At 44.6% G+C, this 17,664-nt stretch overlaps 1 protein-coding gene and 1 long non-coding RNA gene across 3 annotated transcripts; both read left to right on the forward strand.

Moving 5' to 3' along the window:
- Positions 1–666: 666 nt before the first annotated feature.
- Positions 667–8,265, forward strand: LOC125540405 (exocyst complex component EXO70A1). 2 transcript variants are annotated; one of them, XM_048704018.2, is made up of 13 exons: positions 673–1,012; positions 1,105–1,200; positions 2,238–2,443; positions 2,544–2,744; positions 2,850–2,988; positions 3,071–3,283; positions 4,030–4,235; positions 4,351–4,551; positions 4,635–4,734; positions 4,852–4,979; positions 5,077–5,223; positions 5,944–6,090; positions 7,759–8,265. In XM_048704018.2, exons 1-12 carry the CDS (start codon positions 683–685, stop codon positions 6,047–6,049), a joined length of 2,073 nt encoding a protein of 690 aa, XP_048559975.2. In that variant the 5' UTR covers positions 673–682; the 3' UTR covers positions 6,050–6,090; positions 7,759–8,265. The 2 variants fall into 2 exon arrangements, with proteins under 2 accessions (XP_048559974.2, XP_048559975.2); XM_048704017.2 differs by having other exon boundaries at positions 667–1,012; positions 2,544–2,988.
- A 1,360-nt stretch (positions 8,266–9,625) lies between these two features.
- On the forward strand, positions 9,626–12,135 carry LOC147987776 (uncharacterized). The gene is made up of 2 exons (XR_015617720.1): positions 9,626–11,480; positions 11,773–12,135. It is a non-coding gene; the product is annotated as an uncharacterized LOC147987776 (long non-coding RNA).
- Positions 12,136–17,664: the final 5,529 nt, after the last annotated feature.

The raw sequence follows: 17,664 nt of genomic DNA on the forward strand, positions 1-17,664 counted from the left end.
GCCTAGCGCATTTGTTATACCAAATATAGTTGTGAATATTGCATTGACGTGTGCTTTAATTATAATTGAAACACCTAGCGGGTAGCACGGCTGGCCAACCACATGCATGTGGAAGTTGTGAGGGGCAAACCGATGGCGCTAAGCGTGTCACCAATGCGCAGTCACAAAAACGCTAACACAGCAAAAAAAAAGTAAGATGTTACCGAATATAATGATAATTGATAAATATGGTACTATTATTTGCTTTAATTATAAATGAAATGCCCAACAATCAACACCGCTGGCAATCTCATGCGCGTGAAAGTTGTGCTAGAAAAACCGATGGTGATGAGTGCACCGCTTGGGCACAACTGTGAGAACGTTGGCAAAATAAAGTCTTATGGATAATGATAAGCATCGTATCGGTAAATACTTTAATTACATTGAAACATCCAACAGGCAGCACCGCTGGAAACCACATGCACGTGAAAGGCACGTGGAAACCAATGACACTAAGCGCATCGATGGCACGCGGTTGCGGAATCGTAAGTGCAATAAGATTTAGCGAGAGAAATAATGGAAAACATTGAATTTGAAATATTTGTTTCAGATTCCATTTTTAGAAATTAGATTAAACATTATATTTCAATTACTACGACGCAACAATGAAGATTTTGTGTAGAGCAAGAGGGGCGGTTTATTTATGCTCTCAAAAAAGGAGATATGTAAGAGTCTGAGAGGAAGGGGGCGCGCGAGACCAAGAGAAAAACTCCTCGATTATCTCTGCTACTACATATATTTTCCTCTGCTTGTTTTCCCTTTTTACTTCTTCTTCAATCAACCGCGGTCGACAACTACAGACAGAGACATGGAGCGTGCGGCGGCGGCGGAGACGGCGCTGCTGCGCGAGAAAGCGAGTCTGCTACGGGAGTCGATGCGTAGGAGCGAGGCGGTGCGCGAGGGGTCGGCCGCGGCGGTCGACTCCATCGGCCGCCGCATGGCCGCCGTCGACGAGGCCGTGCGCCCCGCCCAGGTTCCGAATTCATTAGCTCTCCCCTCGTCTCGCCGTACACGCCGCTCGGCTCGATCGATCACATGGCTCGCCGTTCTCTGTGTCGTCTGCAGGCGAGGACGTGGAGCGCGTACAGTGCCCACGACAACGTCGCCAGGAGCCTCCGCGCCGTGGAGGCCGTCGTGCGGCACCTCGACGCCGTGCGCGAGGTACGTTCGTTGGTTCGTCCGCCTTGCTTTGATCGATTTGCTCGCCGCCGGCCGTCGTCCTGCGCAGACGACGGCGGCGGCGGCAATGGCGATTCCGTCTGCGTGTCTGCTTCTAGACCGGAGGGGAGAGCATCGGCCGACTAGTCGTGGTCCAACAGAGTCCTCCGCGTCGTTTGATCGGTTCGACGGGCACGGCACGGACACGCAATTTCCGACGCGAATCTCCTGGCTTGGGCCGGCCCAGTACTGGTGTTACTCGGCGCGAGGCCCAGGTATGTGTCGGGCCGACGCTGCCGTCGCGAGGCCGTCCCAGTGCGTCGTGCTGGGCCGAATGCGCGATCTGTTTCCTATCTCCCCACCGGCCCCGGCGCGGCGGTGGCCGGCGCCCATTCACCAGATGGATCGGAGGCGGTGAAGATCCCGCCCCTGCTCCGGCGGGGTGGCGTCCTCCCGAGGAGCGCGGCGGCGTTCGGGATGCGAGGGAGCCACCGAAGTCGTGCTTCCGCTCCTGCTTCTCTAGGTTTGCGTCTCTCTGCGCCTCTCGCCGGCCGCCGTAGTGCATAGCGATTTTGCTCGCGGTTTCGAGTGCGGCGGCGTGCCCGCCTGACCTCTCGAGTCGTCAGTGGGCTCTGAATCTAGCGTATGCGTTGCAACTGCTGCAATGCGAGCGTGCACTACGCCAAAATGGAGTGCTGCAATGTCATGGTTAACTGACAACTGCCCATTCCTGCAGAAGACCAGGAATTCGACAGGTCGGCACGGTCGGCGCATCCTTGTCTTGAATTTGTGATAGGATCTAGTCTTAGTCTTAGGCTTTGTTTGGTTATGGTGGAACATTTGGTGGACGATTTCCACTGATGCTGCTCCTTCTGTATGCGTGGTCTAACATACTACTGTATTAACTGAGCAGAACTGGTCCTTTTATTTTAGAGAAACAGGGGTCACTTTCCCCGTGGGCTTTTCATTGATGCGGGAGTGTATTGTCACTGTCATGCTGCCAGATCATGCTAATGTTTCACTGAACTTCATTTGTACAGGCAGAGTCAGTGATATCGGAAAGTGCGAGCAAGGGTCTTACTGGCTATCTCGACACGGTTGATAAATTAAAAAGTGCTGAGGACTTCTTCACTTCAAATAGAATCTGTAAAGCCGGTGACGACGCGCTCAAACGTGTCGATGAATTGCTTCACAAGGCAGCTGCTGAGTTGGAGAATGAATTCAGTAGGGTGCTATCAGAATGCAGGTTCAGTTTGCCCGTTTGCTTAGGCCCATACTTCTCACTTGTGTATGTATACATGATCTCACGGGGAACTAACCACTCTATTTTGGATGATTGGTTATAGCAAACCGGTAGAGCTTGAGCAACTTCTCAAATGTCTTCCAAGCTGTTCATCAGCGAAAGATTCTGCTGAAAGTCAGCCAAATCCGGGTGCCGTGCTCTCTCTTCCTACGCTCATTGAGCCACGCTACGTGCCTCGGCTCTCAAAGTTAGCTCAGAAATCACTCCAACTTGGTTGCCATAAACAGTTTGTGAAAATATACAGGTGCAAGCTTCTACAAGTTTCAAATTGCCTGACATACTTGCAGTGCAGTGTTACCATTATATTTCATGATTTGCTTGCCCATGACATTTTCCTTCATTCTTCCAGAGATATTCGCAGTTCAACTTTGGAACTGACCCTTAAGCAGTTGGGAGTTGAATATGTTACGGCAGAAGAAGTACAGACTGCGCAGGCTGAGAGCCGGAACGCTAAAATTACTCACTGGATCCGATGTTTGCAGATTGCGGTGAGGCTCTTGACTTTTGACCACATAAGGCTTGGACTGTAAAATGATGTTTGCTAATAATAGCTGACTATTTGTTCAACAGGTAAAATTGCTTTTTCCTAGTGAACGCGCACTGTGTGATCAAATTTTTGAAGGGAAGCATGCATGGAAAGACCATTGCTTTGCTGCAGCAACATCCAAAAGCCTCTTGAATCTACTCAGCTTCGGACAAGCTATTTCTAAATCTAAGACATCACCAGACAAAGTATTTTTGCTGCTAGATATGTTTGACCGAACATTGGAACTTCAATCTGAGGTGAAGTTTCAGCCACCTGTAGTCCATTTGTCTATTGCCGCAAATGCTGTGAATGACACTATTTGTACGTAACATACCTAGACTAATTGCTGTCCCCTAACAGAATGCTCGTATTGTGCATCTATTTCCATTTTTTTCTGTGATGCTTATTACATGCACTGCAAACGATGTAGATAGTTTTTTTGGCAATAATTGAGAATGTCCCTTTGGACCATACATCCTTTATCTCTCTGACAAAATTACACTTAGACCTTTACAAAGAAAACATACGCTCTCTAATACACACCAAATACCTATGCTAATTTAAAGAAAATTGCCGTTTTCAAGCCAATCCATATATGGTGAATTGGATGTAGAAAATATTCAGATAGGTAGTCACAGATTTAGGTTGGCGAACGACATACATTTGAATTATGGGATTGTAGGTGGCTAGGTGCAGTCTAAAGGTGCAAATACCACGACTCTGGTTCATATATGCATGGCCTTATTTCTTCAGTTAAAATGGTGTATACTATATTTGCGGTGAATTTAAGTTGTCTGTTGCTCGCTGTCTATCATGGTATGTTCACTGCAGTGACTGAGCAATTTGACATTGTACTTGATGAAAGAACAGTGACACTTATTTTTTCGGGTTTGATAATGCATATGCCCCTATTTCTATATAGTACTGCATGTGTGTGTGTGTGTGGCGTGGCAGCATTTACATGCTATTTGAATGTGTATTTTCATTTCTTGGCTATTGTTAGGTTGAGGCAGTCTTTGCAGGAGATGAATGCGCTGAAAACCGGAAATCTGCAAGTACTTTGGTCAAATGTTTAGCACAAGCAGCAAAAAAGACTCTCATTGACTTCAAAGACAGCATTGTGAAGGAGCCGCCTAAGAATACGAGTACTGATGGAGATGTGCATCCTCTTACCAGCTATGTTGGAAACTATATCAAATATCTTATGGAGTAAGTGAAATATGCTGCATTGAATATATTTCTTCAACATGTCCTCCAACACAAATGCAGTGCATTACCATTAACAACAATATTCCTTCTTAAGACCTATATAAATTTTATGCAGCTATCTGTCATCACTAAAGCTGATCTTTCAAGAATCCAGCAATGGAGACGGAACAAAGTCTGGTCTGGTCTCTGAAATCTCTGGCATTATACATGCCGTAGAGACCAACCTAGATGTAAAAGCAAAGCAATACAAGGATCATGCCCTGGGAATTCTGTTCTTAATGAATAACATCAACTATATCGTCAGATCTATCCGCAGGTATATACAAAGCATACAATGAGAGAAACACAAGAAATTGAGATCTCATTAATTGGATGGAATAATCATTTTCTTGTTCTCAGTTCAGAAGCCAAGGATTTAGTTGGTGATGATTGGATTCAAAGACGCCGAAGGACTGTGCAGCAACATGCTACTCAGTACAAAAGAGTTGCTTGGGGAAAGGTCCGATGGTCAAAAGCTCAAATTTGGCAGCACAATGCATGCCCACATATCGTCCAGTTTCCATTAACATGTTTGTTTACCTATTTGCCCTTTCCTTCTCTTTTTAATTAACTGCAGGTATTGGATTGTCTCTCAGCTCAAGGTTTAACTTCATCAGTAGGTTCTGCTACAGAAGGTATTGCAGGAAGTGTTGGAAGTATCGGATCTCACAGCAGTACAACTTCCACATCTGTGATCAAGGCGAGGTTAGAACTAGCTTTCAATGCGATGTGTACTTTAATCTGTTTATTTTGGTGTTTTTTTCTTGCTATTTCTTATGGTGTTGCTTTCCAATATTATCAGATTCAAGTCTTTCAACAAGCAATTTGAAGAGGTTTGTCAGACTCAGATGAACTGGGCTATTCCCGATAACGAGTTACGCGATAACCTTATCCTTGCGGTTGCTGAAATTCTGTTACCTGCTTATAGATCTTTCCTGAAACGCTTTGGGTATTTTTCCTATCTTGCTCGATTATCTTCTGCTTTCTTTTCATTGCGATGTGTTATTAGATTTTTCCTTGCTAATCATGAATGAGGTTAATAAATTTTTGGGTGCAAAATTTTGAATAGCAACTGGCCAGTGTTCTTATTTTCTCTTCCTACAGGTGCAATTGTATCAAGTGGGAATGATACAAGTATTTTCGCTATTGTTTAGTCAAGCTGTCCATCTTTAATGATGGATTGCAGTTCATATACCAAGTAAATATCATAACCATTCTTGGCATACTGTTGTGGTGAATGATCGAGTCGTTGGTCAACACCACTAGCATCATTATTTGCTTTGCACAACAAACACAATACCAGTTGGCGTGCTAGCTAGGCTTTGATAATGCTTGCCTGAGCAGTATTAGTGGATCATGCTCTATTGGGGAGGGGGGGACTGGATCTAGTTTTTAAAATTTTTGGATTGTTTGATTATAAAACCATTTAGTTCTATGGACAGAGGTATCATGTGAATCAGGTAGATTTTTTTTAGCGCACGTGGATAATGTACATCCTCAGCATATCTTCCTAAATCTGGTTACTACTTGTACACATTGCCCAGTTCCGTTGCAAAGCACAGAGCACACATTGCTAGGTTTCATTACTAAATGCGAATCATGCAAGTTTCTCTAACCTATAAACTCAAGTCGTATTATTGATGTGATTACTCTTTTATTTATCATCCAGGCCTCTTGTCGAGAACAGCCATCATGCTTCGAAATATATGAAGTACACTCCAGAAGCACTTGAACAAACACTTGGTAATCTATTTGCAAAGAAGATACCACAATAGGTGAACTGGGACACTGATTGCACCAAGCATTCTAATTAACGGTAAGTTAGAAGCTTCCTGTCAATTGTATATGTGCTATGGGAGTGCTATAGTTAGATTATAATGATGATGAGGTGGTGGCGGTGGCGGTGGCAGTTGTGATGATCACAATATTACAAGTGTTCCGACCTGAATGTTTTTTCCACTCCGCTACAAGTTCTCTACAATGGCTAAATTTTCTCAGCTGAGCATTATATATATTTTTTAGCAAATTTACCTTTTGACTTCAGTAAATCTGATATTCTCTTTGGCCCTTGCTCCTGGTTGCTGTCTACATTCACTGCATGTTAACGTTGGAGTTACGAAATCTTTCATTGTTTCTCCAAGGCTTGAGGTTCAGACCAAGTTTTCATATTTTCATTTTGAAGAAATGTATAAAATATAAGGTTGTTAACTGCATAATCTACCTGTAAACTGATGTGAGATACCTGACCTTATGAGGTGTTGCTCTGCAGTATATTCTGCAATAGAAAGTTCTCAAGTTTGGTTTAACTCCTATCAAAACAAAAGGATACTAGCAGAATAATAAAGTTTCAATCTAGATCCATGGATGCAAGGAAATTCTTAAACATTTTCAAAAGCCCCCATACATGACCCTCATGGTTAGCTAGTAATAAGGTATCCGTTGTGGCTGAAAAATGTAGTATGTATTTGCAAATGAGTCGAATGTACTCTTATTTTTCAGAAACTACAACTCACTCATGGCAAGTTTAGCAGAAAATATTTGGTTTTCTATATTATCCTCTGCTCATTTTCAGTTGGTAGGGACCATTTATGGTGTACATCGTCACCATATCCTCTTTCTTAATAATGCACTATAGCAGGAGTATGAGGATATTGGCCACTAGTGGTCCACTCAATAATTGTTAGACCCATGTTGACCGGATGGATAGGCTTGTAGATATCTGGGAGTGTTTAGCTTTAGGTTGAGTGGTGATTACAGTACTAACATATACCATCAGTTTCCAAACTTCTTCTCCTTCCATTTTTTATCCCTTATTTCCTGTGAGTGTGCTTTGATTTTGCTTCGAATCAAATGTTATCCAAATTATACAGTGCAAAAGTTTTCTTCTTTAGCACAAACTAGTTGAAATTTTCACCTGGTGCCAGTGTAGTGGAATCGTAAATCAATATTGTTATGCTAGTATATACCAGCACCCTACCTGCTCTCATTATTCTAGTCCCTTCATATCCATCCTTTTTAGGTAGGATTATTCTGTTTGGTTCTCTGAGGAATACATGTATGATCCCCACTAATGAAGCGATAACTTCTCATTTTGTCTTGGAATAACGATGATGCGCCTTTCCATCAACTATTTGTAAGACCCTGGAGCTTAATGTACATAAACTAATTCCCAGAATTCTGCTTTATTGCCTTTATGATGACATTATGGATGAGAATCTATATGTAAACTATAAGAAAAAAGCCGCCACAAACATTGTGGCTGCAGCACTTTCTGATGCTCTTCCTTTTTTTCCGATATGCTTGGTTCAGTTCTCTGCAGCCCCAAAAAATGGTTTGCTTTTCTTTACTTAAATGTACCTACAGATGAACCTTATTATTCACTGCGTAGTACCAGCTTTATTTTGGGTCTCTCAGCTCTGCTTCTCGGTCACAATTTATTCATTGCATGCTGCACAGTAACGTTATTTTCTGAATGCTTCTGTAGGAAGGTTCAAACTCTGTGGATCTCATAATAGGAACTAGGGGGATATATTGCCGTGGCCTCGGTTGGTCAGGGAGTCATTTTCTATGCTGTTGAGTTGAGCAGGTCATCAACCTATCGGAGCCAACCAAATCTCAATCCAGCATTATCGTAAGGCTTCCTGTGCTCCAGCACGCGTGCTGCAGGGAGCGTCACATATAATCTGCACTTAATTCTGGATCTAGACGTTGACAGCAGAGCTATGAAAATCAGTGTGTGGGTCTAGCAACGCATGATGTTTTTGGTTGTACTCAGAGAGTAGATATCAGATAGGGATTTGCTGGAAAAAAGGCGATAGATATCTTTCTGGTCGTTTCGTGGTAATATCGTCACAGCTAATGGACTAGGTCATAGAGCTATCATGGGAACATAGTTGTTTGTTTTGTTTTCTTGCAATGGTAGAACTTATTCTTATTCTTTGGGAGAATATTGTCTCTTCCTGTTTAATAAACTTGGTTTCGGTGGTATAAACCGGGTGGCAAACAGGCGTAATCAGATGGATTCTTCCTGCCTACAACTTTACACCATGCTTAATTTTACTACCAGAAGTTAATAGCATAGCATTAGAAAGAAAGAAAGAAAAAGTACATAACATTGTGCAGTTGAGGATGCTCTTAAACCTGGCTGATGAACGATGGTAGGCACGTGGGAATAATTTGTAGTGCTCGCATACGACACAAGATATGCCAAGGGGATGTGAAGACCTGATGATTACCAAATGACTAGCTACTAGTTTGGCTGGCTGTCAATTTTGTGCCGTTAGGATTCGTTGGTCCAAGGAAGCTTTGGAATACTTTTTGCCAAATCATTTGAAAACACATGCCTTTTCACTTTTGAGAAAGTACAGAGTAGGTTCTGTATCTGCCCATCTCTTTTCCTCAACTAATTAACTCAGGTGAATGAGGGTTGGTTTAGAGTCCCTGGCCTAGCCCTAGCCTAGTGTAAGCATGACATGGACGGCAGGTTTGTCTGCCTCCTCCCCAGCAGGCTAGCTATTTCGCTGCCAGTTTTTTTTTACCTTCTTCTGTGATCATTTCCTCCTACGCATCCTTCAGATTTCCATACTGGAACATCTTACCAGAATTCACCTTCTCTGCTTTATTTACCATATATGTATGCATATATGTTCACCTCTTGAGCTGCATCCCCCATGAACCTCGCATGCCCAAAAGATTATTGAAGCCTTATTCAATTGTACAAGTCCACGGAAATCAACCGCGGCACATAAATATATTCCGCCATTTCGCATTTGAATTTGAGCAGGTATGCATGCATGTTGTGGGTCTCCCGTCTACTGGCAACCATTCTCCGGTTTTCCACGTTGATTATGATTATATCATTGGATATGGTTGTGAAACGTCTAAGCTTGTGCATTCGATCGGTGTACGTGCTGCATCTGGCATCGTGGCATGTGCTTCCGCGCGTCCATTTGTGGCGTCGGGAATTAGGAGACGTCCGTCGTCCTTGATTTACAAACATGGCCAGCCAGCTCCCCTCTCTGTCAGTCTAGTGTATGGTCTCTCTCTGAGTTGTCCTTAACTTGGACCACTAGTCCATCTGCCAACAACCACTCAATTAAACCAAGTAGCTGGCATTGCATTTTTGGCACAAGTGACGGACAATTCGAGCGCACAAAACGTACTACGTGTTGGTGGAGGAGGAGGACGACGTGAAGCTTCCGATTCCGTGCGGCCGTGCCCTTCCCTTCCACCCACACTGCGTGCGTCCGTGCCCGTCCATCTGGTCTTTGAATCCGGCGACCATATCATCATCGTCGTCGTCGCCGCCGTCGCCGTATGATTGATTGTTTTCTTTTTGATCATCGACTCTCCGTGTTGGCACATGCAACATGCATGCATACGGAGGGAGGTGTGGATAGGTAGAACGCGTGGCTCTGAATGATGTATTGCTCTCTTTCCTCACCTAATATTCCCTCGCCACGCCGCTGCTCGATCGATCATCATATATACAACTTATAAGGGTGGAAATAAGTTTAGTCGCTCTGCTCGCTACTTTCAATGATCTAAACGATCTTACATTTCTTTGGAGAGGGAGTAGATACCTATACTATATGCTGGCACGGTGAGTTATAATCTTCCCGTCCGTACCCAGCTGAGTAGATCGCACGACGATATAGTCACCATAAATGGTGTCGAATTAACTCGGAAGATCAATATGGTGTCGGGTACGTGCTACTGACGATCGATCTTCGCCGCCGATGATCTCTCGGTACGGTACGTACGTACACAAGTGTATGCGTATCCTACATGCATGTGCTCCGCTACATGTCACGGTCGTTTCTGAAGACGGAGGACGGCGGGGCTCGATCGCCGGCCGCTAATCAGGGTAGGTGCCCTGCCCCTGCCCCCACACGGAATGAAGATGACGCTGACGGGGGCCTATATGCAGCATGCACGTACGATTGCTCTTCTACTTGTTATTCCTCCGCTTTAAGCTTTCCGTTGGGCTTCATCGTCTCATCTGATAATGATGTGGACGCCCCACCCTCCCTTGGCCACCCACTTGCCTTCCAAACTGACCCGGTCCTTCCCAGTTCCCGCACGCACGCACATGTCGCCAAAGGAAGGCTAACTTTAGAAAAAAAAGTGTTGTTCTTGCTCGCGTAGTGCGGATTCATGGGCGGCCGCTCACACTTGCACACCATGAGAAATTTCGCTTTGGTTGCTTCCTTTTTCCGCCTTTTTGTATAGTATCGGAGGAACTAAAGGCGCTCCTTTTTCGCCACGAATCATTGCTGCTCTTGCTAGCTTGGAACTTAGCACTCACCCCCACCACCATCACCATTAACCACCTCTCATCTGCCCTTCCTTCAGGCTAGCTTACGGTTCCACGACTAATTATTTGTTTTACAAGTGTATCTTACCGGCCGTGTGCAAATTCTATCTGAGAATCAAAACGGCGGATCGTGGTCTGCATATTTTACAGGGGTAAAAGCGCTGGAAAGGACAATCCAATCAGTGACCGGAGTGTATCAACTAACATGGATGAAAAGAAACTACTTCAAGTACCAAGTAAAAAAGAGCACCCGCTGGACCAGGCAGCATACATATAACATACACACGCTCTGCAGTCTGCACAAGTACAGCTGTGCCAGTAGTTTCTGCACACTGACCAATGCTGATCCTCCCCTTCTGCTCCTGCTCTTGACCCCCAATCAATCACCAACCTCCCTCCTGCCGCTGCCTCTCCCGATATATAAACCACCCTCCTTCCCAAGTGCCATTTCTTCTTCCTTCGCTTAGCTAGCTCCCACACATCCTCGAATCACACCTCCTCTTGTTTGTGATTTGAGGATGTGTGAGTTATGTGAATTAAATCACCATCCTCGAATCACAAACTCACACCTCCTTGAGTTGAGCAGGTCATCAGCCTGTCAGAGCGAACTAAATCTCAATCCAGCATTATCGTAAGGCTTCCTGTGCTCCAGCACGCGTGCTGCAGTAAGTGTCACATATAATCTGCATTTAATTCTGGATCTAGACGTTGACAGCAAAGCTATGAAAATCAGTGTGTGGGTCTAGCGACGCATGATGTTTTTGGTTGTGCTCAGAAAGTAGATATCAGATAGGGATTTGGTGGAAAAGGGCGATAGATATCTTGCTGGTCGTTTCGTGGTAACATCGTCACAGCCAATGGACTAGGTGACAGAACTATCATGGGTCATGGTGAGTACCCGTGGAATCTAAACACAGTTTTGCTTTTATGTTCTCTTGCATGCCATGGTAGAATTTGTTCTTATTCTTTGGGAGAATATTGTCTCTTCCTGTTAAGTAAACTCGTGTCGGTTAGTCTCGGTATAAACTGGTTGGCACACAGGGGTAATCAGATAGATTCTTCCTGCCTACATGCTTAATTTTACTACATATCAGAAGTTAATAGCATAGCATTAGAAAGAAAGAAAATCATTACATTGTGCAGTTGAGCACGCTCTTAAACTTGACTGATGAATGATGGTAGGCATGAGGGAATGATTGTGCGCTCGCATACAAGACAAGATCAGGCCAAGGTGATGTGAAGACGTGATGATCACCAAATTGTACATAGGCCTAGGCTACTTGGCATGGTCACCTAGCTACTACTTTGGCTGTGACTGTCAATTTTGTGCCGTTATGATTCGTTGGTCCATGAAAGCTTCTGAATGCTTTTGGCCACACGGCCTGTCACTGGAAAATCATACCTTTTCACTTTTGAGAAAGTACAAAGTAGGAGGTTGTGCATCTGTCCATTTCTTGCCGTCAACTAATTAATCCTGTAAACGACCGTTAGTTTGCTGAGTCCCTGGCCCGGCCTAGTGTGAGCATGACATGGACGGCAAGTTTGTCTGGCTCCTCTCCAGCAGGCTAGCTAGCTCGCTGCCTGTTTTTTACCTTGACATCCTCAACCTTTGTCTGGCTCCTCCCCAGCAGGCTAGCTAGCTCAAAAGGTGGGCTCGACAACGTTCCTCGGCCCAATTACGAGAAATCGCCACAAAAAGGACCATTAACCTTGTTGATCTCACAAAAAGGACCACTTTACAGCTATCATCGGAACTTCACCACAAACTTCTTGGTCCTTTGACCCCAAAAAATACTACCACAAGCCATACTGCAGGTACTATCCCTCGACTCCTCCTTCTCGGAAGATGAAATCAAAGACTCCTTTCTTCAGATGAACCCACTAGCTAGTCCAGGGCCAGATGGCTTCGACCCTCTGTTCTACCGCGAATTCCGGAGCCTCGTCAAACCACACATACTTACCTTCATGCATGACATCCAGAACTGCGTAGCCCAGACTGAATGCTTAAATAGAGCTCATATCGTTCATTCCCAAAAAGAACACGTCACCACACCTGATGCTTTCCGACCACACCTGTTAGTCATAGCCTTACTAAAGATTTTTATAGAGACATTACCCAAACTGATGGGTCTAAATTGTTTCATAATCTTAGCATCAGGTTCTTTAGGAATCAAAGTAATAATGGCATAGTTAAGTCTAGAAGTATCTCGAACACCTCTCTCAGGCCCTTCCTAGTGCTCCACAGTGGACAAGTGTTAAGCATGCCACATAAGTGAAAAAATGACATGGCACAACATTTAAGGAGGGGAGAGAGCACTTTGGTGAACCCAGGAAGAACCAATGCCAAGCACGAGAACCTAGGCAAACCGCTTAAATGAAACAACTTGACCAATGCATGAACGACTTTAGGTCCTAACTCATTAAATAAAGTGTGCTTACCAACAACAAGTTAAGCACCTATGCATTGAGGAGTTGAGTTGCTAAGGTATTTAATGCACTTAGCACCTCATCTAAGCACCTTTGCATTGGAAGAGGTCTCAAAGTCCCTAACTAAAGCCATGAAATCATATTTTAATAACATCCCAAAAGGTTTGATAGAAAAGAAAAGAAAGACCATTAGAACTAGGGGCACCAGACGAATAAGATCCCATAATGGCATTCTTTATTTCCTCCTCTGAGATAGGTAAGCCTCTCCCTCAGCAGGAGTGAGTTTTTCCTACTCAAAGGAGAAGGCATGGTCCAAATGGATGTTATCGTTTTTCTCTAAACCAAAAAGGTTTTTGTAAAAATCAGTAGCCACTGGCAACATACCAGTATTTGTGGTCACATGACCACCCTCTCCCACTAACATAGCCAGATGGTTTTTCCTCCTCCCCTGATTGGCTGCAACATGAAAATAAGTAGTTTATGAGAGTATCACAAATAAATTAATTTGTTAAAGCGTGCACTTTTTGTTTTCTAATTTTTCTCATATGTGTGGGGATTGGGTTTGAATCTCCCTGTTAGGCATAATATATTAAAAAAAGAAATGTAACTTTCATTATTAATGCATTTCAAATTTAAAGTATATTGTGCGTCACTATCTGACGATGTAGGCCACCTCGGTCTCCTCTCCCTCTCCCACGACCGGTCATAAACCATGGCAAAAGGTGCGGCGGCCCATCTCAAATAAGGGCCAATACATGTATATACCTAAATAAATTACAAAAAAATGTGATTTATAGAATATAATCGTAGCAAGTGTGTAGGGGGTAATCCCCCCCCCCCCCCCGGCGCGCATTTACCGTTGAGTGCATGTATTTCGTAATCATCATTCCTATCATATATACATGGTGTATTAAGACTTTATTTGCTTATTAAAAATTGCATTTTCAATGTTTATGCCTTTTATAATGATTTTCATGTTTTGAAAGTATTTATGTCACTGTTATAGTAACTATGTCCATTGTACCTTATTCGCACTTGGGCCTCCATAATGCTAGGGCAGGAGCTCCAAGTCACTATGAACTAACAACACCTGTGATGACCACGCAGTAAGTGTGGTAAAAGCAAGTTCAAATGGCACCCGCGATGCCTCATGTTGAGGTGCAACGTCCCATTCGACACAGGTGCCCGAGACGTTGCCACTCTTCTCGACCGGCGAGGGCTGCCAAGACAACTTCCACTATAGCAACCAGTTGATGATGATGCCCAACCAAGACACGGACTGAAAGATCGTGGATGTCGCCTAGAGGGGGGGGGGTGAATAGGCGTTTTAAAATAATTATGGTTTAGGCTTGAACAAATGCGAAATAAACCTAGCGGTTAATTTGTCAAGCACAAAACCTACAACAACTAGGTTCACCTATGTGCACCAACAACTTATACTAAGCAAGATAAACAACTATGTGATAGCAAGATATATGACAAGAAACAATATGGCTATCACAAAGTAAAGTGCATAAGTAAAGGGCTCGGGTAAGAGATAACCGATGCACACAAAGACGATGATGTACCCCGAAGTTCACACCCTTGCGGATGCTAATCTCCGTTTGGAGTGGTGTGGAGGCACAATGCTCCCCAAGAAGCCACTAGGGCCACCGTAATCTTCTCACGCCCTCGCACAATGCAAGATGCCGTGATTCCACTAAGGGACCCTTGACGGCGGTCACTGAACCCGTACAAATGGCAAACCTTGGGGGCGGTCACCGAACCCGTACGCTTTGGCAACCCTTGGGGGCGGTTTCACCGAAACCCGTCAAATTGCTTGGGGCGATCTCCACAACCTAATTGGAGACCCCGACGCTTGCCCGGAGCTTTATACCACAATGATTGAGGTCCAAACACCACCAACCGTCTAGGGCACCCAAGCACCCAAGAGGAACAAGCGGGTACCAAGCACCCAAGAGTAATAAGCTTCTCAACTTGTAACTTCCACGTATCACCGTGGAGAAGTCAAACCGAAGCACCAAATGCAATGGCAAGGGCACACAGAGTGCCCAAGTCCTTCTCTCTCAGATCCCACCGAAGCAACTAATGCTAGGGAGGAAATGAGAGGAAGAACAAGAAGGAGAACACCAAGAACTCCACGAACTAGATCCAAGGGGTTCCCCTCACATAGAGGAGAAAGTGATTGGTGGAAATGTGGATCTAGATCTCCTCTCTCTTTTCCCTTAAAAACTAGCAAGAATCCATGGAGGGATTGAGAGTTAGCAAGCTCGAAGAAGGTCAACAATGGGGGAAGAACACGAGCTCAAGAGATAAAGTTCATTGGGGAAGAAGACTCCCTTTTATAGGTGGGGAAAAATGCAACCGTTATGCTCACAGCCCGCACAGAGCGGTACTACCGCTCGACCTCACGGTACCACCGCAAGGGGTAGCGGTACTTGATACATCTCTAACGTATCTATAATTTTTGATTGTTCCATGCTATTATATTATCAACCTTGGATGTTTTATATGCATTTATATGCTATTTTATATAATTTTTGGGACTAACCTATTAACCTAGAGCCCAGTGCCAGTTTCTGTTTTTTCGTTGTTTTTGAGTATTGCAGAAAAGGAAAACCAAACGAAGTCCAATTGACCTGAAACTTCACGGAACTCATTTTTGTACCAGAAGAAGGCAAGGAAGTAAAAGAATTGGGCCAGAAGAGTCTCGGGCTGCCCACGAGGGTGGGGGGGGGTGCGCCCACCCCCCTGGGCGCACCCCCTGCCTCGTAAACAGCCCGGAGACCCCCTGCCTTGTTCTCGACTCCAACACCTCTTATATAACCCAAAACTTCCAGAAAGAAACCTAGATCGGGAGTTCCGCCGCGAGAAGCCTATGTAGCCACCGAAAACCAATCTACACCCGTTCCAGCACCCTGCCGGAGGGGGGAATTGAAGGAAATATGCCCTAGAGGCAATAATAAAGTTATTATTTATTTCCTTATATCATGATAAATGTTTATTATTCATGCTAGAATTGTATTAACCGGAAACATCATACATGTGTGAATACATAGACAAATAGAGTGTCACTAGTATGCCTCTACTTGACTAGCTCGTTAATTAAAGATGGTTATGTTTCCTAACCATGAACAAAAGAGTTGTTATTTGATTAACGGGATCACATCATTAGAAGAATGATGTGATTGACATGACCCATTCCATTAGCTTAGCACCCGATCGTTTAGTATGTTGCTATTGCTTTCTTCATGACTTATACATGTTCCTATGACTATGAGATTATGCAACTCCCGTTTGCCGGAGGAACACTTTGTGTGCTACCAAACATCACAACGTAACTGGGTGATTATAAAGGAGCTCTACAGGTGTCTCCAAAGGTACATGTTGGGTTGGCGTATTTCGAGATTAGGATTTGTCACTTCGATTGTCGGAGAGGTATCTCTGGGCCCTCTCGGTAATGCACATCACATAAGCCTTGCAAGCATTGCAACTAATGAGTTAGTTGTGAGATTATGTATTACGGAACGAGTAAAGAGACTTGCCGGTAACGAGATTGAACTAGGTATTAAGATACCGACGATCGAATCTTGGGCAAGTAACATACCGATGACAAAGGGAACAACGTATGTTGTTATGCGGTGTGACCGATAAAGATCTTCGTAGAATATGTAGGAGCCAATATGGGCATCCAGGTCCCGCTATTGGTTATTGACCGGAGACGTGTCTCGGTCATGTCTACATTGTTCTCGAACCCGTAGGGTCCGCACGCTTAAGGTTTCGATGACAGTTATATTATGAGTTTATGAGTTTTGATGTACCGAAGGAGTTCGGAGTCCCGGATGAGATTGGGGACATGACGAGGAGTCTCGAAATGGTCGAGACGTAAAGATTAATATATTGGACGACTATATTCGGACATCGGAAAGGTTCCGAGTGATTCGGGTATTTTTCGGAGTACCGGGTAGTTACGGGAGAAGCAATGGGCCTTGATGGGCTTTAGTGGGAAGAGGAGAAAGGGCCAAGGGGCTTCTGCGCCCCCCTCCCCTCTAGTCCGAATTGTACTAGGGAAAAGGGGGCCGACCACCTTTCCTTCTCCTCTACTTCCTTCTCCCTTCCTCCCCTCTTGGTGGACTCCTACTAGGACTTGGAGTCCTAGTAGGACTCCACATCCTGGCTGCACCTAGCCTTGGCCGGCCTCCTCCTCCTCCATCCTTTATATACTGAGGCAAGGGGCACCCCATGAACACAAGTTGATCCACGTGATCTTATTCTTAGCCGTGTGCAGCGCCCCAGCCACCATAGTCCTCGATAATATTGTAGCGGTGCTTACGCGAAGCCCTGCAGCAGTAGTACATCAAGATCGTCACCACGCCGTCGTGCTGACGGAACTCTTCCCCGACACTTTGCTGGATCGGAGTCCGGGGATCGTCATCGAGCTGAACGTGTGCTAAAACTCGGAGGTGCCGTAGTTTTGGTGCTTGATCAGTCGGGCCGTGAAGACGTACGACTACATCAACCAAACGCTTCCGTTGTCGGTCTACAAAGGGTACGTAGATCACACTCTCCCCTCGTTGCTATGCATCACCATGATCTTGCGTGTGCGTAGGAAATTTTTGAAATTACTATGTTCCCCAACAGTGGCAT

Source organism: Triticum urartu, chromosome 2A, assembly GCF_056163025.1.
Source record: "Triticum urartu cultivar PI428250 chromosome 2A, HENAU_Tu73, whole genome shotgun sequence".
Classification (NCBI taxonomy): Eukaryota; Viridiplantae; Streptophyta; class Magnoliopsida; order Poales; family Poaceae; genus Triticum; species Triticum urartu.

Excerpts from the sequence above, each read along its gene's own strand:
- LOC125540405 (XM_048704017.2), top strand. The coding sequence starts at position 683 with ATGCTCTCAAAAAAGGAGATATGTAAGAGTCTGAGAGGAAGGGGGCGC. Across the intron at positions 1,013-1,104 it reads AGGCCGTGCGCCCCGCCCAG|GCGAGGACGTGGAGCGCGTA; the intron begins GTTCCGAATTCA and ends TGTCGTCTGCAG. Across the intron at positions 2,444-2,543 it reads AGGGTGCTATCAGAATGCAG|CAAACCGGTAGAGCTTGAGC; the intron begins GTTCAGTTTGCC and ends GATTGGTTATAG.